Genomic DNA, 26,150 nt, shown 5'->3' on the forward strand with positions numbered 1-26,150 from the left:
GGCAGGATGAACACAGTGCAGACAGTATAGTGAGACGTGTACATACACAGAGTGATATGATGAAGGACTAAAGCGTGAACAAGTGATTGAGACCGACATTTATTACCCTACAAGCTTACCGAGTGAAAAGCGTTTTGGAAGGATTCAGATCATCAGACCAGACCTTTGGCAAACAAGAGAGCAGCTATCAAAAACTGAAAAATGTCAAGTGGGGTGGCCGAGTCCACAGTTTCTATACAGTAAATAAAATAGATATAAAACGACTCCTTTTTTAATGTTAATGTGTACATTTGGCCAAGTTATTGTTGTTGTTACAGGTCACATCCATTCTCACTAAAAGCACACGTCAGGTCTTCACTTCTTGACTTCTCCAAGATCATCAATACTGTCGTCATCCACCTACAATGAACAGAAAGACAGATGGCTAGAGCGTGTGTAGGGCTGTGATGTCTCATTGAGGTTTTGCACTAGTTACCACAGCCACAAAAGAAAAACAATTAGCTTTTGGGGTTTAAGGTTAGGCATAAGGTTAGCAGTGGGGTTAAGTTTAAAATCACATTTTAAGAAAATAAATTGTAGAAATGGGCAGGGTTTATGACTGTGGCAACTAGTGACGGCCCTCATTGAGTTACACACAGGCTAATCTTTCTATTTCCTGTAACTATTTTCCATCATCTATGTGACGAGGGAGAGTAAACACAGCTTTCTTACCTCAGGCCACTTCTCCTGAATGACATCGATGATGTCATCTGTAAAATCTCCCTGAATGATGATTTCATCCTCTGCCGTCACAGAGGCGCCACAGGAGAACTTCTGAGCAAAGAATCTCTGAGCCTCTTTAAGGTCAATGTCTGCAGAGAGGACATCCACAGTCACACGCAAGAAAAACCAGGTTACTGGTCTGTCCATGTCTTTAAAGAGGTGGTTACAGTAAAGGTGTGTGTGACAGTCAGCAGTCTTACCAAATGTGTTCATTCCACAGACCCGTGTGACGTATTTCTTCTTGGCGCGGGGGATTTTAGCTATTGTTATTTTCTGAGGCACAGTCTTCTTTTTCTGTTTGATCTGTCCTCTGCCACCTGGACAGACAGAACAAACAGATTAGAACAAACAGAACAGGAGTCTCCAAAACCAGTCCTCAGACACCCGTAGCCGTTGCACGTTTGTTCTATACCAGGACTAACACACCGGACTCAACAGTAGTCATGGATGCCAAGGGAGGCCAGGATTCCCAAAAATTTGACCAATAAAAAAATTATAATACAAATATTGTCTCATCAGAGCGAGGGAAACAGCACCCCTCTGTCTCAGTAGGTGTAGCCCATGTATCTGATACTGTCTGGCCAAAAAGTGTATGACATGTTTCTGCCCGTAGCATAGACAGGTTTAGATGCACATTTTATTAGGATGCCCCTTAGCTGACGCCAATGGCAAAAGCTAGTCTTGCTAGGGTCCGACCAATGATGTATATAAACCCTCTATTGCTGACGCTACGTACTGGCCATTGAGCGGCTTTGAAGCTACCAGTCGGCAATATTGGCACACCCTAGTAGGAGCAGTCCGCCATAGGAATGAATGTAATTCTACAGTATTTCAGTTCAAATTACATGTATTTAAATATTTTGTTGTTGTAGTGGGGACAGTAACATTAGTATTCTCAAAAAAAAAAAATTAAAACCTTGTTTCTATTTAACTCTAATAATATCATTTTAAAAGGTGCGTATTGAGGTGTCTAATGTAATAAATGTGTCAAAAACGTATGTAGACATTAGGGTTGAAGATTTCGGCGAATATTCAGAGGTGGAAATTTTCCGTGGGAATTAACGGAAATGTATGCAAATTAATATTAATACCCTTTAAATGTAGATGTTTTTTTGCATTGTATATATTTACCATATCAAATTGAGACAGAAACCTTTTACCTTATCATAAGTAGACATAATTGCAAATGATTAAATCCTTCCAATATACATTTTAAAAAACAATTTAGTTACGAATTTAATTTGAATTAAATGAGTTGACACTTCACACGGGATGATTTCACTGAACAACAAAAGGGAATCTTTTTATTTTATTTTACCCCCTTTTCCTCCCCAATTTCGTGGTATCCAATTATTAGTAGTTACTATCTTGTCTCATCGCCACAACTCCCGTACGGGCTCGGGAGAGACGAAGGTCAAAAGTCATGCGTCCTCCGAAACACAACCCAACCAAGCCGCACTGCTTTTTAACACAGCGCGCATCCAACCCGGAAGCCAGCCGCACCAATGTTTCAGAGGAAACACTGTGCACCTGGCGACCTTGGTTAGTGCACACCGAGCCCGGCCTGCCACAGTAGTCACTGGTGCGCGATGAGACAAGGATGTCCCTACCGGCCATGAGGTGTTGCTTTATTTATTTTTTGAAACCAGGGTTGCTGTTCACTTGCGCTATATGAGATGGAAGGGAGTTGGCTCTGTATAATACTGTACGTTTCTTGAATTTGTTCTGGACCTGGGGACTATGAAAAGACCCCTGGTGGCATATCTGGTGGGGTACGTGTGTGTTTCAGTGCTGTGTGTAAGTTGACTATGCAAACAATTTTGAATTTCCAACACATTGTTTCTCGTAAAAATAAGAAGTGATGCAGTCAGTCTTTCTTCTACTCTTAGCCAAGTTAGCAGAGAACATCACGAAAATGTCATGCACGCTTCAATGGGGCAGAAGTACATGTGTTGTGATTCTGGATGGCCAGAAAGCGAGCAACAATGACAGGAAACTGCCATGTGGGGAATCGTAAGTGGCTCATTTCAGCTAGTTTTAGTTTGTTCTTGATACCATGTCGAGGTGTTGACTGATGTCACGTCAATATGTCTAAAATTCGCTAGCTAGCTAACCAACAACTGTAACAACAGATTTGACAGACAACAAGTGCTCATTGTGCAACTTTATGCATTCAATAAACATTGGAAACTAAATATAGTTTACATGTCAACAATCTAATCCAACCCAGTATATTTTGCCCCATAGTTGCGCACGCATCGGTTTTGTTGCTAAACAACCAACTCGTCTATTGAATTCAATACAACGGTATGAAAGTCCTGCCTAGTTTCTGAATCATGTCCCTATTTTTGAATGGCCTTCAAGATTATATAATCAAATTCATGAACAAACGGTCATATGTAAAATTGTATTTGTGGAATAATTTACTTGTAAATGATGCCTTTCATGAAGGTTTTCGATTGCATTTTATTTTTATAAAACCGTCACAGGGTAGAATTGAATTAATCCACAAATAAAAATATAATTTTACATATAACTGTGTTTTCATGAATTTGATTATATAATATTGGAGGCCATTAAAAAATCCTGTAGGACATGATCCAGGAAGTTGGCGGGACTTTAATACTGTATAGCAAGGGAAGCCTACAAAAAAACAATAGCCAATCAGGGTTTAGCTAAACCAGGTCCTGGTACACCCCAAAAAAGTTAAGGGAGGCCAAGCTTCACACCAATCAAATCACATAAAAACAAAACGTCATTGACAGAAAAAAAACATGTTTCGTTGTTGTCCTCCAGTGGCTAGTTAGCTAGAACATCGTCCCTTTCCTAAATGGAGATGGGGATTTGGACTTGATTCTGATCAAACCATTAAACATACATTGTGCCCCTGGCCTGAGTGGATGGAAGTTCAATATGTAGCTAGATGTAAGAAGGCTAACGTTAACTATCATCGTTGCCCATGCGAGGAAGTCGGCTGGCAAACATTTTACCCAGGTAGCCTAGTCTAGGACAACAAAAACTAAAAGCATGTACTGTATGACAGTCAAACCATTGTGGAAACATGAAAGCGGGTAGGATGGCATTAGCGTGTCAACAAGTTTTCGACATGCACAAGCAAACAAAACAGTACCATGGACAGCCACATTATATTTAGCTTACGTTGATTGGACTAAATTGTTTTTGGTTTCTTTAACTTCATTAAACTAAGCATAGGCTATAGTTGATTAGATGATGTTGAAATGATGCTAGAATAGCGGAGGCAGCTCCTATTTCCTTTGCGACTTGCGGTAACTCTCCATGGTTCTAAGTCAATAACTGTTTAGTAGTTAGAAAATGTAGGAAATATGAACTTGATTGACCATGCTGAGGGTCAGGGATGGGCAGCTTTGATGGGAGTGGGGGCCCAAAAAATGTGAACTCGTAATGAGGGGCTGCAGTGGCTCGCTGTCTGCGTACCCACAGCCCTACACTTTTGTTGAGCCCTAAAATGTATGTTTTAGAGTTAATTTCCTGCAATTCTAGATATTTTGCCATGGAGCATAGAGAAAACGTTGCAGTTTTAAAGCAAGTTCACTGCAATTCTACACATTTTGCCATAGGGTGGAGAGAAGATTTTGCAATTTTATAACTGATTTCATGAGATTCGACTCATTTTGCCAGGGGGCAAAGGGGGACAAAATGGCCGTTTTACAGCTAATTTCCTGCAATTCTACACATTTTTCCATAGGGTGAAGAGAAATGTTTGCAGTTTTGAATGATATCTGAGTGAGTGTGACTAACAAAATCAATGGGGCCCACCCCGGTCAGTAGCTCGACCATGACTACTAAAAGTTTAGATCGCTGGCTGCTAGACTAACTTATCAATAAAAAATGTTTTGCTGACATTGAGTGGCTAATTGAGTGACTGTCAGTGACTGACAAACATAAGAGAAAAACTGCTGAGGCAGAACCAAATTTCAAAATTACACCTTGTCTATTCTACGATTCTAACTCTAAACAGTAAGCCGAGCCCCCGATGGAGTTCCTACAAATGTTTTGCCTAACGGGTTACAGTAATTTTAAACACGCAATGCAACTGCCAATTAAGAGCTTGATGACTACAACAACAGTCTGGAATATAACAAGTATGTAGACCGGCTAGGGGGTCCCTGAAGAGTGTGCCGGGAAACACTGGGTTAGGATTTGAGGAGGAAGGAAGCATTTTTTAAGAATTCAAAACTAAAACTGAAGAGTTGAACTCAGACCTCTCTTCTGCTTCTTCCTCTCCTCCTCCTCTCCAACAGGTGGCGCCTCTTCACAGCCGGTGTCCTGCTTGGGAGCATTTCCTACCGGACCAGTAAGGCAGAAAAAAAAAGTATTTTAATATAACAGCACCCATCTTCCTGATAGGAAAAATAAGGGAGGGAGTTGGAGACTGTCTGATGGAACTCACCTACACTCATTCTGGCAAACAAATCTGGGAAGTTCTTCTCCAGCCACTGCCTGCATTTGGCTGGCTCAGGCATGTACTCACAATACTCTGTTGGCAAGGAGCACACTGCAAAAAAAAAAGTAAATAGAGAACTGTTAGACCGTGACAATAATGTGACATTACAAAACAATGTTTTAGGAATTGGCCATGATCATCTATAGATCACTAGAATAGCATGCCATTTCGGACACAGTCATACACTTACCTCCACAGTACTGGACTTTGGTTGGGTGCTTTGTGTTCGGGTAAGCACTCCCATGATGGTCTCCTTTGTTTTCTGGTAAACCCGTCTCTGCATTCTCAGTAGTAGCCATGATCGATTATCTGTACAGAGAGGGAAAAGGTTCATTAGGTAAAGTATGCCTTCAAATCAAACGAACAGTGAGAATCATAGACAATCAGTATTTTACCACTAACAACATGGCTTAGTCATGATCCTGGACCCTCAACAATGGATTGGTCTGATGACAGCAAATATACATTGTCAAAGCACTGAAAACAGAAGCCTGTCATGGCCTGCCATGTCAGTCAACATGGATGCATAACACCAAACTTCACCACGTAAACTGCTGCAATATATTTTTGGCAGAATAGTGCTGCTGCTGCTATTGCAGTGACATTGCAACTCAATAAATTAGCCAACACACCCATCTTCAGCTAAGCAGCTACATGATGTCATACATTATATATACACAAGTATGTGGACTCCCCTTCAAATTATTGGATTTGGCTAGTTCAGCCACACCCGTTGCTGACAGGTGTATAAAATTGAGCACACAGCCATGCAATCTCCATAGACAAACATTGACAGCAGAATGGCCTTAATGAATAGCTCAGTGACTTTCAACATGGAAACATCATAGGATGCCACCTTTCCAAAATGTCAGTTAGTCAAATTTCTGTCCTGGTAGAGCTGCCCCGGTCAACTGTAAGTGCTGTTATTGTGAAGTGGAAATGTCTGGGAGCAACAACGGCTCAGCTGCGAAATGGTAGGCCACACAAGCTCACAGAACGGGACCACTGAGTGCTGATACGTGTAAAAATAATCTGTCCTCACTTGCAACACTCACTACAAAGTTCCAAACATGGGTTTCCATGGCCAAGCAGTCGCACACAAGCCTAAGCTCAACATGCGCAATGCCAAGCGTTGGCTGGAGTGGTGTAAAGCTCTTTGCCATTGGACTCTGGAGCAGTGGAAACGCTTTCTGTAGTGACACTTCACAATCTGGCAGTCCGAAGTACGAATCTGAGTTGGGCGGTTGCCAGGAGAACGCTACCTGCCCGAATGCATAGTGCTAACTGTAAAGTTTGGTGGAGGAAGAATAATGGTCTGGGGCTGTTTTTCATGGTTTGGGCTAGGCCCCTTAGTTCAAGTGAAGGGAAATCTTAACACTACAGCATACAATGACATTTAAGACGATTCTGTGCTTCCCACATTCTGGAAACATTTTGGGGAAGGCCATTTCATGATTCAATATGACAATGCCCCTGTGCACAAAGCAAGGTCTTTACAGAAATGGCTGGTCAAGATCTGTGTGGAAGAACTTAACTGGCCTGCACAGAGCCCTAACCTCAACCCCATCGAACACCTTTGGGATGAATTGGATCGCTGACTGCGAGCCAGGCCTAATCACTCAACATCAGTACCCAACCTCACTAATGCACGTGTGGCTGAATGGAAGCAAATTCCCGCAGCAATGTTTCAAGAATCTAGTGGAAAGCCTTCCCAGAAGAGTGGAGGCTGTTATAGCAGCAAAGTGCGGGGGACCAACTCCATATTAATGCCCATGACTTTGAAATGAGATGTTCAAAGAGCAGGTGTCCACATACGTTTGGTCATGTAGTGTACCTCGGTCTTAGCTATCTTACAGGCTGAGGATCAATCTCTAGCAACAAAGATGATTGATATTCATTCACGAAGTCAAAGATAGGTAGAATTAAGACAATTTCCTTACATCTGCTGTTGAAACTCTGTATATCAGAAATAATTAGCCAGCAATTGCGTTAAATTGCTAACTTGCATGATGCCTATATTCTGGTGCCTTTGCCAGACAAAATTGGAAGGTAACATTTTATTGTAAACGGTGACCAATCATACACAGACATAATCATAGCTAGGATATATCCAAGACTAGTTACAAGTTAGATCGCTATGGTAACTGGCGAGCTAGCTTCAAGAGCTGGTGGGATAGCTAATATTTTTGACAACTGCCTGGTTTCTTGGCTGAGACTTCATTCATAGCAGGCTAGTTACCTAGCTATACTAACTAACGGCGCAGTCAATGTTACACAGCAGTAGCTAGCTTGCATTACCTCCAAGTCAATCAACGGAAAGACAACATACCCCTCGAATACGACCTTAATATTGTTGACTGTTTAACAAACCCGTAAGCATTATCAAGTAAAGTTAAAGCAAATCGTTTAATTAGAATAATGCTTAGTTATAACCACTGGTTTTAACAGCTTGAGGCTCACACCTAAAGCCTGATTTGGCTAGGGGTCCTATCAATGCCTCTTGGAACGCACGCACGTCTACGGCAATAAATAGTAGGCGTTGTCTTCGTTGCCTGCATTATCACTTCTATAAAGGCAAACACTTTGTCAAAGAAATAGCAATAAATTGCATTTAATATAAAAATGACAATGTAATAAAAAATGAAGTTGAAAATATCGAACACATGTAACTCCTATTATGGTTTTATATTGACGTTATACGACAGGCATTCGCATGTATGTCTTGACACTCATCCGCACCCATCACATGTTTATTTTTTATTGCGTTACACCAGCGTTTCTTAAAGTATGGGTCGCAGACCTGTTAATGGTGGGTCGCGACGTAAATGTATAATTACTTCATTAATTATTGGAATTGATTTGGCAAAGTGAACTGCGCTTTCGGTTCAGTGCGCTCTCTGCTAAGCGGTGGTCACTGCTCTGTTTGGCAGCTGCGCAAGTGGGAGAGGGAGATGCCCGTGTGCTTCGCGGTTTACCGGATATTTTTTATGCGGTTTTCTTGAAGATCACTCCGCGACCCACACACTGCAGCGCTGTGGTTCAAGCCACTGACTAGTTATTCCCGCTCGGCATCGCTCACCGCTGTCGTCCTAGCCACAAGTTCTGACTGAGCCCAATCGTTATGAAACGCAAATACAGTGACGACTTTGTCTTTTTCATACAAATTTTTAGAAATAACGAGGAGCGCCCACAATGTGTTTTGTGTGGGGAAGTGCTTAGTAATGAGACTCTCAAAACGAACAAGTTAATAAAACGACACGCTCCTGGCCAAATATCCAGGTACAACATGACGGTAAACCAAGTGAGTTCTTTCAGAACGGGGCAGAACGCTTCGAAAGTGGAAAAATAAGTAAACTACCAAGGCATTGATGTCATTTTATAACAGGTTATGTATGATAAGCATAAATAAGGGAGTCCTATCGTAGTATATGTGAGTTTATCTTTCAAGCAATCCTTAAGAAACAACCCCTAAGAAACAGTACAGATGAAGATGAAAATTATCAGGCCTACTGTACATTTTACTGTAGAAATTATTATAGAAAACAAGTCTAGGTTGGAACTGTTTGCTGTTGAAAATACAAGTAATAATTTTAATTCTGAACTGGAGTAAACTGATAGAAAGCAATATGCTTTTTGAGGCGCCCACACACAGTTCTGGGTTGCTCATCTACAGTAGAAAGCGGTCTCCTGCCTGACTGAGAAAGCAGTAGATGTTCTGATCCAGTTTGGCACCACATACCTCTTGCAAGTCGGGGTTCTCAAGTACAGAAACAGTGTCAATGCTGAGCATGACCTCAGTGTTACACTGTCAAAAACAGCCCAGAATAGACATGCTTGTTGAAAACTTCAACCAGCCCACACACCTCTCATTAGGACTGTGTGTATATGTGTTTTCTGGGCTACATCTATGTGATGTGATCAATCAGTTTATTCCAGTTCAGAATTAAATTATTTATTGTATTTTAACAGCAACAGTTCCAACCTAGACAGGTACACTACCGTTCAAACGTTTGGGGTCACTTAGAAATGTCTTTTAAAAAAAAAAAGAAAAGCACATTTTCTTGTCCATTAAAATAACATTAAATTGATCAGAAATACAGTGTAGACATTGTTAATGTTGTAAATGACTATTGTAGCTGGAAACTGCTGATTTTTAATGGAATATCTACATAGGTGTACAGAGGCCCATTATCAACAACCATCACTCCTGTGTCCAATGGCACGTTGTGTTAGCTAATTCAAGTTTATAATTTTAAAGGGCTAATTGATCATTAGAAACCACTTTTGCAATTAGGTTAGCACAGCTGAAAACTGCTGTTCTGATTAAAGAAGCAATAAAACTGGCCTTCTTTAGACTAGTTGAATATCTGGAGCATCAGCATTTGTGGGGTTGATTACAGGCTCAAAATGACCAGAAACAAATACCTTTTTTTCTGAAACTCATCAGTCCATTCTTGTTCTGAGAAATGAAGGCTATTCCAATGCGAGAAATTGCCAAGAAACTGAAGATCTCCTACAACGCTGTGTACTACTCCCTTCACAGAACAGCGCAAACTGTCTCTAACCAGAAAAGAAAGAGGAGTGAGAGGCCCCGGTGCACAACTGAGTAAGAGGACAAGTACATTAGAGTGTCTAGTTTGAGAAACAGACGCCTCACAAGTTCTCAACTGGCAGCTTAATTAAATAGTACCTGCAAAAAAACAGTCTTGACGTCAACAGTCAAGAGGCGACTCCGGGATGCTGGCCTTCTAGGCATAGTTCCGAAACCGATATGATGGCTGGTTACACAAAGAAAGGGAGGTGGGTTGGAATGAAAGAGCGGGAAAACTGAGGAACAAAAGGATTGGGTCTCTATCGGACCTTATAAAGCTATGCTATTGTAAATACAGAATCTTATGCATTCAAAATAACCGCCCATTCGGAAAAGGAAAATGCAATAAATATATTTACTCTGAGCTGCGCTTCGATAGATTGGTCAAAGATGGAGGGCTGGGTTGCCCAGCTGAGATCTCCCTTGTCCTTTTAAGAATATTTCTGGGCGGATACGTTGTACTCTGTTGTTGTGTGGTAGAATGGATACGTTGTAGTACCCTGTCGTTCTGAAGAGATTGTCCGTCCTTTCCTAGGCCATGCACGTTTACAGCTGCAGCTGACAACTCAACATCTAGGATGTATCACTTCTTCAGTGAATAAAAGTTCAATGTTCATACCAAGTTGCCATACTCAACTCATGCTATATTCTGGCTGGTGTAGTCAAAATTAATCCTTCCAGCGTGGCGATCTTCACCTCCACATTGAAATGAGCCCTTTTAAATGTATGGACATCAATTCTCACGTCATCGGGAACACAATGTTAATTTCATTAGGTTGTAGTCATTCAACCATTAGCAACCACAGCTCACGCTGGGGTTGGCTTAGTCTGCCGTGAATTGGGTCACGGGGGCTCTTATAGAAATGTAGAAACGGGGTTGGTTCATAATTTCCAACCAATACCTATTTACTTGGGCGTGGCCACTGCGTGAGCATATTTTACTTGTGAAAACAATTATCTAATTTTAAAAAACTCAAATTACATTAAATCTTTTCACAAATAGTATCATATTTAAACATTTCAATTGCACAACAATTTCATGTGAATCCAATAACTAGAATGTGTAGACTTTCCAAGATACAATTTATGTCATCCTCTCATCAGTAATAATGTTTCAGACAACAACTGATCTGACATCATATTCTTTAAGTATCAACAGATACATTCAACTGGTTGGATTCCAGAAATGTTGTTCCGTTCCCAACCTTTTGATGTTACCATACTCTCTCTGTTAACAAAGGGCTTTCCAAGAGTCCATTCAGTAGAGTAGAGAGAGAAAAGGGAAAAGGTATTTATGGGGGGGGGTCATAAACCTCACCAACAGGACAACGTCATGACACCACCTGGGTTCGGCCTGTCAGAAAGTCCAGGATCCAGTTGCAGAGGGAGGTGTTCAGACCCAGAGTCCTAAGCTTGGTGATGAGCTTGGAAGGGACAATGGTGTTGAACGCTGAGCGGTAGTCAACAGCATTCTCACATAGTTTTTCCTCTTATCTAGGTGGGTGATGGCAGTGTGGAGAGCAATTGAGGTTGAATCATCTATGGATCTGTTGGGGCGGTATGCAAATTGGAGTGGGTGTAGGGTGTCTGGGATGGTGGAGTTAATGTGTGCCTTAACCAGCCTCTGGGGCAGATCACAGTTGGGTCTTCCTTTGTAATCTGTAATGGACTGTAGCCCCTGCCACATGCGGCAGGCATCAGAGCCTGTGTAATATGATTCCATCTTATTCATATATTGTACTTTTGCTCCTTTGATGACTCTGTGGAGGTCATATCGGGACTCCTTGTACTTATTCCTGTCCTCAGGGTTGTTTGCGATAGCCCTGTGTGCGGTAACTCTGTCCTTTAGTTTAGCGCCAACCTCTGTGTTAATCCAGGGCTTTTGATTGGGGAAGCAGCGAACTCTCACCTTGGGGACAATGTTGCCGATACATGAAGCCGGTGACTGAGGTGGTTAGCTCGACAATGTTATCGCCGGAGTCTCTAAACATATTCCAATCAGCACTAGCAAAGCTGTCCTGTAGCATAATTTCTGATTCTGGTGATCATTTCTCAACGGAGCAAGTCACGGGTACTCCCTGTTTGTGTTTCTGCTTGTAAACAAGAAGCAGTAGTATGGAGTCATGATCCGATTTGCCGAATGGGAGATGAAGGAGGGCCTTGTATGCTTGCTAGTGGGTAGAATAAGAGTGGTCTATGACTTTATCGTCCTTAGTGGCATTGGAGACGTGTTGATGGAAGTTGGGCATCACGTGACTTAGTGACGTGGATTTTAAATCGCCGGCAACCAGAAAGGCAGCCTCTGAATGTAGATTTTCTTGCTTATTTATAGCCTTGTACAGTTCATTAAGTACCAGCTTGTTATTTTCCATGTCCTGAGGTGGAATGTAATACAACAGTCACGATAACAGCTGAAAATTCCCTCGGGAGGTAGAAGGGTCAGCATTTGACCATCAAGTATTCCAAGATGGGTGAACAGTGGATCGACATTTCCACCGCGCTGGAGTTAGCACACCAGTTGGTGTTGATGTAATCCCCTCCTCGGTTTCCCAGACTCCACTGTCCTGTCTGCCCTGTGAATGGAGAATCCATTGAGTTGGATAGTCATGGGCGGTATTTTGTCCGAGTCATGTTTCAGAAAGGCAAAGAATATTGCATTTTCAAGAGTCCCGTTGGTAGCAAATTCGCGATTGGAGGTCCTCCATCTAAATATCGAGTGACTGTACATTGACTGTCCACCCAAAGACATCCAGCCAATTTGACACAACTGTGGGAAGCATTGTAGTCAACATGGGCCAGCATCCCTGTGGAACGCTTTCAACACCTTGTAGACTCCATTACCCGACAAAATGAGGCTGTTCTGAGGGCAACTCAATACTCCCAATTAAGTTAGCCTTAGCGACAGAGTCTCGAACTACAGCCACCAGGGAACTTCAGGAAAAGAAGGTAGAGGGACACAGAGTCAGAGTGGAGTTAGAGGGAATTTTGGTGGTAATAACAGTGGGAATGTGGGTTCCCTGAGTCACACTTCTGGTAAAGTTAGCAGTAAGGGCAGAGTATCGCACAACAGCCATCGTCAGGAAAATAATGCAGGGAATCGTTGTGTGTGGGGGGGGCGACTCCGGTATGCTGGCCTTCTAGGCATAGTTCCGAAACCGATATGATGGCTGGTTACACAAAGAAAGGGAGGTGGGTTGGAATGAAAGAGCGGGAAAACTGAGGAACAAAAGGATTGGGTCTCTATCGGACCTTATAAAGCTATGCTATTGTAAATACAGAATCTTATGCATTCAAAATAACCGCCCATTCGGAAAAGGAAAATGCAATAAATATATTTACTCTGAGCTGCGCTTCGATAGATTGGTCAAAGATGGAGGGCTGGGTTGCCCAGCTGAGATTTCCCTTGTCCTTTTAAGAATATTTCTGGGCGGATACGTTGTACTCTGTTGTTGTGTGGTAGAATGGATACGTTGTAGTACCCTGTCGTTCTGAAGAGATTGTCCGTCCTTTCCTAGGCCATGCACGTTTACAGCTGCAGCTGACAACTCAACATCTAGGATGTATCACTTCTTCAGTGAATAAAAGTTCAATGTTCATACCAAGTTGCCATACTCAACTCATGCTATATTCTGGCTGGTGTAGTCAAAATTAATCCTTCCAGCGTGGCGATCTTCACCTCCACATTGAAATGAGCCCTTTTAAATGTATGGACATCAATTCTCACGTCATCGGGAACACAATGTTAATTTCATTAGGTTGTAGTCATTCAACCATTAGCAACCACAGCTCACGCTGGCTACAGCCACCAGGGAACTTCAGGAAAAGAAGGTAGAGGGACACAGACTCAGAGTGGAGTTAGAGGGAATTTTGGTGGTAATAACAGTGGGAATGTGGGTTCCCTGAGTCACACTTCTGGTAAAGTTAGCAGTAAGGGCAGAGTATCGCACAACAGCCATCGTCAGGAAAATAATGCAGGGCATCGTTGTGTGTGTGTGGGTGGGGTGGGGGGGGGGGGGGTCCGGTTCTCTAGTGGAGAGGATGGAGTCCCCTGAATATGGGTTTAAGAGTATGATTAAGGGACAGACAGGACCTGGCTCCTATAATACAGCTAGTTGTGGCTGTGGTAGTATGGCTGACGGACAGGCAAGGCAGAGCTGTAGGTGTAGTTGTACATCTGAAGGCCAGGAACAGTGAACCTACCCCATCTGAAGCAGACAACTCTCAGACAGGGACAGGGATAGAGCTCCTAGTTGTGTTTAATGGAGGACACCTCCATACTGCTGGTGGATATCAGCCCCAGAGCTCTGAAAGACTCAGAACACCTGGTAGGGACAGACTATACAGAGAAAGAATGGTACACTCTTTTATGTTGACCTCACATTTCTCTCAGGGATAGTAATTGCTTGATTGATTGGCTGATTAAATTATTGACTGACTGCTTTCCCAGCCAAGGTGATCTCACCTGTGTGTACATGGATAGCTCCTCCGCTTCCTCTCGGGGTAGGAGGAGACCCAGTCCTGCCAATGACTCCGCCTCTCCACCAACCGCCTGTCAACAAGGTGTTGTCAATGGCAACCTGGGAAGCCTTTTTACAACTGTAGATGATGTGAGTGGACCACGTAATCTGACAGGAAAACCTCCTGGCCTTCATAATAACTACGCATCGTGGACATAAAAATTTGGTCTTAAACTTCATTATCTTTTATCCGTCTTCCTAGGAGGACAAGTGTTCTTCCACCAATCGTCTACAGAGGCTGCTTGCTGAGTCTCATCAGATGGTGGCTAGCTCAGAACGTACAACCCTACAACCTCTAAGCCCCTTCCACAGCCTAGCTTCTAACGCTGTGACGCTGTCATTAGCCTCAGCATCAGCCACGATAGTGGAAACAATAACCATGGAAACCTCAGTTGGAACCGTGACAGATAAAGTCAAAGCAATCCCAATCACTACCTCAACCAGAGCTTCACCCACACCCAACCTTTTTGATTGGCTCCTATTGTATGTGCTTTGTCTTTTCCAGAACCAGGGACATGGCAATGGGCAGTGAATGAATAAAATTAAACTCATTTTTTAGAAAACCAAAGGACTTATATTTCTTATGGTCAAAGGTATTTTTTGACACATTGTACCAGTCAAGTATGAACACACCTAATCATTCTGTAATGAATACTCAGGGAGAAAAAGGTGTAGATTCACGTGCAGAGCGTGGCAGGTGTTTTATTTCGCCTTCGCAGAAGGCAGCAATCGTGGTCACATGCAGGAAATGGTCATACACAGGTAAGCAAACAGGTAGGTGAATCAAAACTAGGACTGAAGGCTCTGGTTCTCACAAACGAGCTAGGAAAAGGCTTAGTACAGTCGAAACAAACAATACCTCACAAGGGCCTGTCACGTTCTGACCTTTATTTCCTTTGTTTTGTCATTATCTAGTATGGTCAGGGCGTGAGTTGGGGTGGGCAGTCTACGTTTGTTTCTCTATGATTTGGGTATTTCTATTCTTCGGCCTAGTATGGTTCTCAATCAGAGGCAGGTGTCATTAGTTGTCTCTGATTGAGAATCATACTTAGGTAGCCTGGGTTTCACTGTGTGTTTGTGAGTGATTGTTCCTGTCTCTGTGTTAGTTTGCACCAGATAGGCTCAGTCACTTTGGTTTTTCTTTTTCCCTTGTTTTGGAAGAGAAGAGAACGAGCGCCATTCTCCTTGCGGAGATGGTGCTAAATACATCAACACGGTCGGTCCCTGGGATTGGGCTGGCCAACACGATTCGGTTTGCTTGGAAGGAAAAGGAGTTGGAGCCTTTAGGACGGGAAACTTTTGGAAGGATAATATTGATGGGGATTCTAAAGCTGACGGTGAAGGACGTGTTTTGTTTCCAAGGCAACTCGTTGGAGGGAGCATACGACGTGGCACTATATACAGAGGAGAAACACGATGATATCCTGAGAAGGGCAAGAGCAGTGGGAGGTGAGAGGCCGATGAGCCACTATGAAATAACAAGCCTGGCGAAGAATAACTTTAGGGTTGTAACTGTCAACATTTACAACCCTTACGTTAAGGACGAAGAAGTGAGGGCTTTTCTGGGGAGATACATGGATAACGTCTCCTCAGCAAGGCACCTCAAAGACTCCCTTGGGTTTTGGAATGGGAGGAGAGGCTTCCAGGCCCTCCTCAGAGAGGACCCAAAGGGACATGGTGGCAACCTCCATCCTCCTGCTATGTTCTCCCTAGGGGCTGACAGGGGGACGTTGTTTTATGCACGTCAGCCCCCATTTTGCAGGCGCTGTATGGCCTAAGGACACATATTCGCCTCGTGCAGCACAAGAAAATGCAGATTTTGTGGATCTGAGGAACACGAGGTGAGGGATTGTGGCAAGCCTAAGACGTGCCATGGGTGTGGCTCGTCAGCACACCTGTGGCGGGGGTGCCCGGCCCGTCAGAGGTCATATGCGTCTGCGGGGGGGGAGCAGGAGCGGGGGATGGGGGAAGGAAGCACGCCTCATGACCAGAGTACAGGTCCAGAAGGGAAGGCCGCAAGGAAGGAGGAGGAGCAAGAAGCGGCGGATGGAAGAGAGAAGGAAACGGACGGCACGGGGGTAGGAGAACCAGGAAAAGCGGCGGAAGAAGGCAACCGAGTGGAGGAGCATGAGAGAGAAGAAAGCGAGGGAGGAGTGGTGGAGAAGGAGACGGTGGAAGAGCGAGTGGACTGGAGGGAAAGTGCCCTGGTGGAAGAGATGAGGGGTATGGTGGAGGAGCTGGCGGGGGGGGGTGGTATCTCTCCACTGCCGCCATCACCAAAGAAGAGAATGAAGAGGAGGGTGCGATTGGCTGACAGTGAGAGGGAGGGGATGGCCAAGAGAGTGATGGGGGTGGGAGAAACCTCTGGGTTGCTGCTGGTTTCCCCAGGCCCTCAACTTCTGTTGGGTGGGGACACACCTAACAAGACTCAGGACTGGGTACAGGAGGAGGTGGGGAGTTTTTTGTTTGGGGACTCAGCCTCCCCGATTTTTTTTTAATTTTAATTTTTTTTTTTTTTTTTTTTTTTCCCCCAAACCAGCTGCAGCACTGGGGAGGGGGAGGAGTGTGGGGGTAGACCCAGGGTGCAGGGCACCCCGGAGCCAAACACTATTCCTGCATCCTGGGTTGGTGAGATGGAGGAAGAGGGGGGGATGTCGGGAGATATGGAGCAGGGGAGCATCGGGTGAGTCTCCTGTTTTTTTTTTTTTCTGTCTGGGTTTAGAATTTGAGTGTATTACATGTTTTTATTTTTTCATGGGGTCTAATTTTACTTTTGTTAGTTTAAATGTAAGGGGTTTAAGGGATTTTGTTAAGAGGAGGGCGGTTTTTAGTTATTTGGAGGGTGTAGGGTTTGATTTTTGTTTTTTACAGAAGGTTCACCTGAGGGATGTAGGGGATGTTAGTAGGTTTAAGAGGGAGTGGGACAAGGGGGAGTCGGTTTGGGGTATTTGGGGGGTGCACTCATCGGGGGTAGGGATTTTGTGTGGACACAGGGAGGTAAAAGTGGAGGATTCTTTTGTGGTAATGCAGGGGAGGGTTATAGGGGTGGATGTCACGATAAGGGATTGTAAATTTAGATTAGTGGTGGTGTATGGGCCACAGGTGGTGGCAGACAGGAGGGAGATGGTGGACTGTCTGACGCCCCTGTGTGTCACAAATAGGAAATTAGTGATAGGGGGGATTTTAATACAGATTTAGGAATAGGGGGGGATAGCAGTGCAGGCGCCATTGCCGGGCTAATGGCTTGCCATGGTCTGGTAGATGGTGGTCTGCACACTACTCCGAAAATGGCCGGTCCTACATGGCGCAACTCCAGGGGGGTTGAGCGGAGGCTCGACTATATTTTTGTACCCAGGTCTTTGGGTAAGTTGTCTGGGTGGCTGTTGCCTGTTTTCTTTTCGGATCATGACGGGGTGCTCCTGCAGGTGGGGTCGCCAGTCTGCCTCTTTGGTTGGGGGTACTGGAAGTTAGATCAGGATGTGCTGGAGGAGCAGGCTTTTGTTGACGGGTTTTATGGTTTCTTTTGGAGGCTTGAAGGCCTCCGGTCCATGTGCGAGGGGGTGTTAGAGTGGTGGGAATTAGTTAAGGTGAGGATTAGGGCTTTTATAATAGGGTATTGCAAGAGGGAAAAAAGGGAGGAGAGGAGGGAGGTGGATCGTATCCCAAGGTTAATTGAACTCAAATACGAAGCAGGCAACCTCGACGGGTCGTTTGACTGGGAGAGATCCGCAACCCTAAAGGCGCAGCTCAGGGAGTTGCAGGAGCGGAAGGCTCGAGCTTTCCTGGAGCGTGCGCATAGTGGCTTTCTAGAACATAATGAGACTTGTTCTGCTATGTTCTTTAAGTCGGTTAGGGCCAGACAGAGTAGGAAGGTAATGCATGGCGTTAGGGAAGAAAATGGTAGTATAGTTAGAGAACCATAGGATATGGTCAGGGTGACAACTGATCATTTCCAAGGTTTATTTAAGGAAAGGGAAATAGATGTAGAGCAGGGAAATGTGTTTTTAGAACACTTGTCCAGGCGGTTGCCGGAGGACATTAGAGAAGTGATGGAGGCCCAGATCTCACTAGAAGAGGTTGAGAGCGCTCTTAGGAGGATGGGAAAAGGGAAGGTGCCTGGGATGGATGGGCTGCCGGCTGAGTTGTATCTCAAGTTTTGGGGTATACTTGGACCAGTGGTCCTCGAAGTCTTGAAGGCCATCCTTGAGATGGGGGTCCCGGGGGGATCAATGGCTGTTGGTGTGCTGTCACTTTTATATAAGAAGGGGGAAGTAACAGACCTTGGCAACTGGCGGCCGTTGACCATGCTGTGTGTAGATTACAAGCTACTTGCAAAGGTTTTAGCAGACCGGTTGCGCACAGCCCTTCCCTACGTCATCCATGAGGATCAGACGTGCGGGGTAGAGGGCCGCTCTATTAGATGGAATCTACAGTTAATCAGGGACTCCATCGCTTGGGTTGAAGATAGAGGACTGCCTTTAATGGTAGCAGCGCTAGATCAGGCGAAAGCCTTTGATCGCGTGAATAGATCCTTTTTATTCATTACATTTACATTTAAGTCATTTAGCAGACGCTCTTATCCAGAGCGACTTACAAATTGGTGCATACACCTTATGACAACCAGTGGAACAGCCACTTGCATCTAAATCTTGTTGGGGGGGAGAAGGATTACCTACCCTTACTTACCCTATCCTAGGTATTCCTTGAAGAGGTGGGGTTTCAGGTGTCTCCGGAAGGTGGTGATTGACTCCGCTGTCCTGGCGTCGTGAGGGAGTTTGTTCCACCATTGGGGGCCAGAGCAGCGAACAGTTTTGACTGGGCTGAGCGGGAACTGTACTTCCTCAGTGGTAGGGAGGCGAGCAGGCCAGAGGTGGATGAACGCAGTGCCCTTGTTTGGGTGTAGGGCCTGATCAGAGCCTGGAGGTACTGAGGTGCCGTTCCCCTCACAGCTCCGTGGCGAGCACCATGGTCTTGTAGCGGATGCGAGCTTCAACTGGAAGCCAGTGGAGAGAGCGGAGGAGCGGGGTGACGTGAGAGAACTTGGGAAGGTTGAACACCAGACGGGCTGCGGCGTTCTGGATGAGTTGTAGGGGTTTAATGGCACAGGCAGGGAGCCCAGCCAACAGCGAGTTGCAGTAATCAAGACGGGAGATGACAAGTGCCTGGATTAGGACCTGCGCCGCTTCCTGTGTGAGGCAGGGTCGTACTCTGCGGATGTTGTAGAGCATGAACCTACAGGAACGGGACACCGCCTTGATGTTAGTTGAGAACGTCAGGGTGTTGTCCAGGATCACGCCAAGGTTCTTAGCGCTCTGGGAGGAGGACACAATGGAGTTGTCAACCGTGATGGCGAGATCATGGAGCGGGCAGTCCTTCCCGGGAGGAAGAGGAGCTCCGTCTTGCTGAGGTTCAGCTTGAGGTGGTGATCCGTCATCCACACTGATATGTCTGCCAGACATGCAGAGATGCGATTCGCCACCTGGTCATCAGAAGGGGAAAGGAGAAGATTAATTGTGTGTCGTCTGCATAGCAATGATAGGAGAGACCATGTGAGGTTATGACAGAGCCAAGTGACTTGGTGTATAGCGAGAATAAGAGGGGCCTAGAACAGAGCCCTGGGGACACCAGTGGTGAGAGCGCGTGGTGAGGAGACAGATTCTCGCCACGCCACCTGGTAGGAGCGACCTGTCAGGTAGGACGCAATCCAAGCGTGGGCCGCGCCGGAGATGCCCAACTCGGAGAGGGTGGAGAGGAGGATCTGATGGTTCACAGTATCGAAGGCAGCCGATAGGTCTAGAAGGATGAGAGCAGAGGAGAGAGAGTTAGCTTTAGCAGTGCGGAGCGCCTCCGTGATACAGAGAAGAGCAGTCTCAGTTGAATGACTAGTCTTGAAACCTGACTGGTTTGGATCAAGAAGGTCATTCTGAGAGAGATAGCGGTAGAGCTGGCCAAGGACGGCACGCTCAAGAGTTTTGGAGAGAAAAAGAGAGAGGATACTGGTCTGTAGTTGTTGACATCGGAGGGATCGAGTGTAGGTTTTTCAGAAGGGGTGCAACTCTTATTCAGAGTGTTAGGTCGATTAGGATTTGGGGAGAAGTTCATAGGATGGATTCGTACATTATATGTCGGAGCGGGGTGCCGAGTTAGTGTAAATAGTCACTTGGGTGACGTTTTTGAGCTCTCGTCTGGGGTCAGGCAGGGGTGCCCACTCTCGGCTCTCCTCTTCGTTCTGTACATGGAGCCTCTGGGGGCTGCCATTAGGGCAGACACAGGGGTGGAAGGCTTGCTGATCCCTGGAAGTGGTGGGCTGCGTGTTAAGATGACGCAGTACGCCGACGACACTTCCTTGCTGCTGTGCAAGGACTCGTGCCTGACAAGGTCCCTTGCCATCTTTGGGGATTTCACCCGAGCGTCGGGAGCAGTTCTGAACCATGCAAAGTCTTCCGTCAAGTTTTTCGGAAGATGGCGCGGTAGAACGGATGTGCCTGGGGGGTTATCTCTCTGTGAGGGGGCCCTGAGGATTCTCTGGGTCCATTTTGAGACCTCCGGCTCAGCGACGCTAAACTGGAACATGCGTATCGCAGTGGTACAGAGGAAGCTAGCAATGTGGAAGGCTAGGTATTTGTCTTTTATGGGCAAAGTCCTGGTCCTAAAGGTGGATGTATTGCCATCTCTTGTATTTGGCATACATCTACCCATTGCCGGCTTGTCTGAGGAGGCCTCTAGTGAGGCTTGTGTTTCAGTCCATGTGGAGTGGCAGGTGCGAGTGGGTCGCCAGGGCACGCATGATCTGTCCCATCGGGGAGGGAGGTAGGGGGGTACCACATTTCCCCCTCAAGCTGGACACAATTTTTGTTTCTTTCTTCCAGTGATACATCCGTCCGGTTACCTCCTGCGGGTGTTCTTCTCGTGTCAGGCGAGAAGCGTAATGGTGTGGTCTAACACGGGTCCTCTGGCGGAACAGCTGCCGTGGCACTTTGGTCATGCGGCCAAGTGGCTGCCTGCGCACCCTGAGGTTGAAGTTGCCCGAGTAGGTTTAGATCACAGGCACCTGTATGAGGAGGTCAGAAAGGCAGGGAGTCCGGCGCCTGTAGTGGGCATCTCGGAAGTGGTCTGGGAGGGAGTGCAGGCGCGGGGTCTGGACAACAGGCTCAAGGACCTGAATTGGTTGAGCCTCCATAAGTGCTTGCCGGTACGTTCCATCATGTACCGGTATAGTTTGGTGCAATCCCCCACCTGTCCAAGATCCTCTTGTGGCAGGGAGGAGACTGTGCGCCATGGCTTTTGGGACTGTGCCTTTGCCGGAGTAATATGGGCTAGGGCACGGGTGTTGTTAGGTTTGGTAAAGGGGGATTTTGTATTGACGTGGGCCAGGTTAGAGAGAGGTGTAGGGAGAGCGAGAGGGACGGATAGGGACAGGTTTCTGCTCTGGCTTCTCATGAGTCTCTTTAAACGGGGGCTGTGGGAAGCAAGGCAGAACATGGTGAAGACAGGGAGAGATTGGGGGGTGGAAGGGATAGTGAGGAGGGTGGAAGGAGATTTGAGGGGGAGGATGAAGAGGGAGGAGAGGAAGTGGGGGCAGCATGCTGCTCGGGAGAGGTGGAAGGGGGGTTTAGGGCTGGGTGTAATTTAGATTTGTAAGGGGATAGATTAGGGACGGGGAGATAGGGAAAGGTATTTTGTAGGGTGACGGGGAGGGAAGATGCTCCCCTGAGGTTTTGTTTGGGGTTTAGTTTTAGTTGAATTAGTTGAATTAAAATACCATTATTTGAGTATGTATGAAAATTATGTGTTGTAAAGAATGAATGGTATTGAAGATAATAAATTCATTTTTATAAAAAAAATAAAAAAAATAGGGCTGTTTTGGGTTTTCACATTTCTTGTTTTTGTCAGTTTGTTCATGTGAAGTGATTCATTAAAACATGAATCAAAACAACCACGCTGCGCTTTGGTCCGCCTCTCCGTCAATGGAAGAAATCGCTTACAGGGCCCAAACAGAATGAACTGAACTAAATAAGGAGCTGATGAGACTAGGTGAGTAACTAACACAGGTGAAATCAATGAACAAAAATTAAAGACTGCTACGTTCAAGAACACAATGAAACAGAACACAAGGTTGACTCATAAAATAAATACAGAACCTTACACATTCCAGGGTTTTTCTTTATTTTTTACTATTTTCTACATTGAAGAGTTATAGTGAACACATCAAAACTGAAATAAAATACATGGAATCATATAGTAACTAAAAAAAGGTTCAACATAGTCCCGGACTTGAACCCGATCGAACATCTCTGGAGAGACCTGAAAATAGCTGTCCCCATCCAACCTGACAGAGCTTGAGAGGATCTGCAGAGAAGAATGGGAGAAACTCCCCAAATACAGGTATGCCAAGCTTGTAGCGTCATACCCCAAAAGACTTGAGGCTGTAATTGCTACCAAAGATGCTTCAAAAAAGTACTGAGTAAAGAGTCTGAATAAGTATGTAAATTTGACATTTCTATTTTAACGTTTCTATAAATTAGCAAAAATGTCTTACATGTTTTTGCTTTGTCATTATGGGTATTGTGTGTAGATTGATGAGGAAAAAAACAATTGAATCAATTTTAGAATAAGGCTGTAACCTAATAAAATGTTGAAAAAGTCAAGGGATCTAAATAGTTTCCGAAGGCACTGTACACCACCTAGTGTATCCTTACCTTCAATATCCTATTATGTTAACTTATGGTAGCTTATGTTACATCAAAATACTTTCTCCTGTAGACACTCCTTTCTGGTATGAATAAGTACATGGATTCTTTCCTCCCCAGCACAAGGTTATTCCAGGTGACCTGGAGGCCACAGACGAGACGGTGGAGAAAGAGGCAGGGATTGACGCAACAAAATGTGAGTTTCTGTTCCCTCTGACAAAATAGTAATTAGCAGCATACTGTACCCCCAAACTCCTATAATATTATGGATGCAAATGTCTTTCTCAACACTAAATCGGGGGTTGTCGAGTTGTTTCTGAGGTGAGCTACGTTTGCAGGTGTTAAGTGTTCTCTGTAAAACTATAAGGGGTTCTCTTTGCTATAGATTTGATATTACTCAGGGGCTGCTAGATTACTTGGATGCTACCTCTGTCCCAGCACAAATCCTTTCCCCTTCCAAATACCTCAGTAGAACTCACCAAGCCACCCTCCACTTCAAGGAAACCTTCCATCTTCCACAAAACAGGAACCCTGTTCAGTAAGGTAAGAATCATAATTAACTGTTGCAGCTAGTATTCATCAGCCTCATTGTCACAGGCATCAAGGCTATCAGTATATGAACAGGTCAAGGATCTAAGTATGGGAGTGAGTGATTGTGTTGGAGCCATGTTGAATACCCACAGGGATTGAATTGTGATGTCATTGGGGATTTGTTTTCCCTCTGTTTGTTGCAGTTCCAAAGACGTGGAACAGAGGAATCCTGACTCCGGAATGTTAGAATCCTGACTCTGGAGTAAGAAGATTCTACCAGTCTGGATACCTTATCATACATGTAACATCACCTGTGTACATAATGGTTAATAATAATATTATGATTCATTACTAAAATAATTCTCAAAATGTGCTAATTTATATGCCTTTACTCGCTTTAATCTAAGAATGTGTATTATCTTTCTACTTGAAAGAGCAGTCATCTCTTACGATGCAGTGCTTTAATGCAGTGCTTTAATGATGAATGGTGTCTAAACCAACATCCCAATGCCTTCAAACTGCTTGAATAGGCAACATGATAACATGATAACGACCAATCAATGTACAGCTGACTATTAGACAGATAAAAACTTTACATAGTTCCTTGTATGTGAGTAGACTTACTTTACATAGATTTTGATATTTGTAACATTTATTTAGATAAACAGACATTTTAAATAAATATATACATTTACATATGTCCTGAAGTGTAGATTTAGTCTTTGATTGACAGGAGAAATGACCAGTGGGGCTTTATTGCGACTGTGATTGACCCCTGGGCTGAAGTATGGATGGATTGAGTGTCAGCAAAGTTTGTATTCGTATTTATTATGGATGTGTTTGTCACGCCCTGATCCGTTACACCTGTCTTTGTGCTTGTCTCCACCCCCCTCCAGGTGTCACCTATCTTCCCCATTATCCCCTGTGTACTTATACCTGTGTCTTCTGTTTGTCTGTTGCCAGTTCGTCTTGTTTGTCAAGCCTACCAGCGTTCGTCCTGTCAGCGCCTGACTTTTTCCCTGCATCTCTTTTTCGCATCCTCCTGGTTTTTTACCCTTGCCTGTCCTGACCTTGTACCTGACCACCTGACCACTCTGCCCATCCCGGACCCTGAGCCTACCTTTGCTCCACCTCTGGATTACTGAACTCTGCCTGACCCTGACCCTGCCTGCCTTGACCTGTCGTTTGCCTGCCCCTGGTGTTACAATAAACATCATTATTCACACAGTCTGCACTTGGGTCTCACCTTGATTCCAGATATTATTATGCCAAGGCAGCAGCTACTCTTCCTGGGGACTCGCAAAATTAAGTCAGTTCTACAATTTGATGCCTTCAAGTTGTAGCCCATGAAGAAGTAGATATGGCATTGAGCTCCCACATCATAAAAGGATACCCACCCTTGTTCATAGTCTACGTACACCCTGACCCTGGGGTCAAGGAGAGAGGAACAGGAGAGTCACCAAGAGCTTTGTATGTGCTCCCATCTCTCAGCCATATCAACTAGTATTCTTTCTCAGGGTTTAGTAAAACACTACCCTTCCTGTTTATGGACACTCTCGCCACTCCTAATGTCTAGTCAGTCTTCCCCTTCACCATTACTTTGTAATAACACCACCCTGTGGAAAAGCCCTCCTTTCCCAGGACACTGACGATCAGATTAAATTATCCTGGAAGATTCTTTCTTTGCTCTCCTCTTCTAAGGTCTCTCCGGGTCACTTGTTTCCCGTCTGCAGACAGGAGAAGAGAGAGATGATCCGGATCCAGAATCACATCCACTGTGGAGAATCAAGAAAGACATAGTTGCCCGCTGAGCAAAGTGTACATAGTGAATACAGTGTTTATGTAGTTTTATAAACTGGGTGGTTCGAGCCCTGGATGCTGATTGGCTGACAGCCGTGGTATATCAGACCATGTACCACGGGTATGTCAAAACATGTATTTTTACATTGGTAACCAGTTTATAATAGCAATAAGGCACCTTGAGGGTTTGTGGAATATGGCCAATATACCACGGCTAAGGGCTGTATCCAAGCACTCCATATTGTGTTGTGCCTAAGAACAGCCCTTAGCCATGGTATACTGTCCATATACCACACCCCCTCGTGCCTTACTGCTTAATTATACAACGGGTGGGTCTAATCCTGAATGCTGATTGTGTACAGTGATGAATGTATTGTACTGGTTCATTCCAGTAAGTTAGGTACAGTATGGTTAGGTACAGTAGGTACGGTGGGAATGTGCCTGTACTTTTCTGCAACTCTGAAAAATGCACAACATACAAAAAACACTATAAATAAAAGCTATATTTGAAGAAGTAAAAAAAAATCCACAGAAACAAACTCAGACAAGCACAATACACAGACTACACATCTCAAAGCATTACTTCCTTACCTGTTGTAAACCATGACATTTTATTCTTGAATGTCTTCATCTTTCCACTGTTGCACCAGACTGGAGATTCCCTGTTCCCTAAGGAACAGCTGCAGGAAGAGAGGCTTTGCCACCAGACCGCTTTGGGGCCTCGAGCCTCTCTAATGCAACAGGAACAGCACCAATGCTGATATCTGAGAAAC

The 26,150-nt window shown here is 44.8% G+C and overlaps 1 protein-coding gene and 1 long non-coding RNA gene across 4 annotated transcripts; one reads left to right on the top strand and one right to left on the bottom strand.

Annotated features, from left to right (window-relative positions):
* Positions 1 to 83: 83 nt before the first annotated feature.
* denr (density-regulated protein) lies at positions 84 to 7,749 on the bottom strand. 3 transcript variants are annotated; one of them, XM_035782919.2, is made up of 7 exons: positions 7,578 to 7,749; positions 5,439 to 5,557; positions 5,195 to 5,299; positions 5,007 to 5,087; positions 963 to 1,079; positions 712 to 851; positions 84 to 399 (listed from the first exon to the last, which is right to left on the bottom strand). In XM_035782919.2, exons 2-7 carry the CDS (start codon positions 5,545 to 5,547, stop codon positions 355 to 357), a joined length of 597 nt encoding a protein of 198 aa, XP_035638812.1. In that variant the 5' UTR covers positions 5,548 to 5,557; positions 7,578 to 7,749; the 3' UTR covers positions 84 to 354. The 3 variants fall into 3 exon arrangements, with proteins under 3 accessions (XP_035638812.1, XP_052314198.1, XP_052314197.1); XM_052458238.1 differs by having other exon boundaries at positions 5,007 to 5,094; positions 5,193 to 5,299; XM_052458237.1 differs by having other exon boundaries at positions 5,007 to 5,094; positions 5,193 to 5,299; positions 7,547 to 7,749.
* Positions 7,750 to 22,319: 14,570 nt separating this feature from the next.
* Positions 22,320 to 25,341, top strand: LOC118391730 (uncharacterized). Its single transcript, XR_004827204.2, has 3 exons — positions 22,320 to 23,242; positions 23,516 to 23,589; positions 23,781 to 25,341. It is a non-coding gene; the product is annotated as an uncharacterized LOC118391730 (long non-coding RNA).
* Positions 25,342 to 26,150: the final 809 nt, after the last annotated feature.

This window comes from Oncorhynchus keta, chromosome 12 (assembly GCF_023373465.1).
Source record: "Oncorhynchus keta strain PuntledgeMale-10-30-2019 chromosome 12, Oket_V2, whole genome shotgun sequence".
NCBI lineage: Eukaryota > Metazoa > Chordata > Actinopteri > Salmoniformes > Salmonidae > Oncorhynchus > Oncorhynchus keta.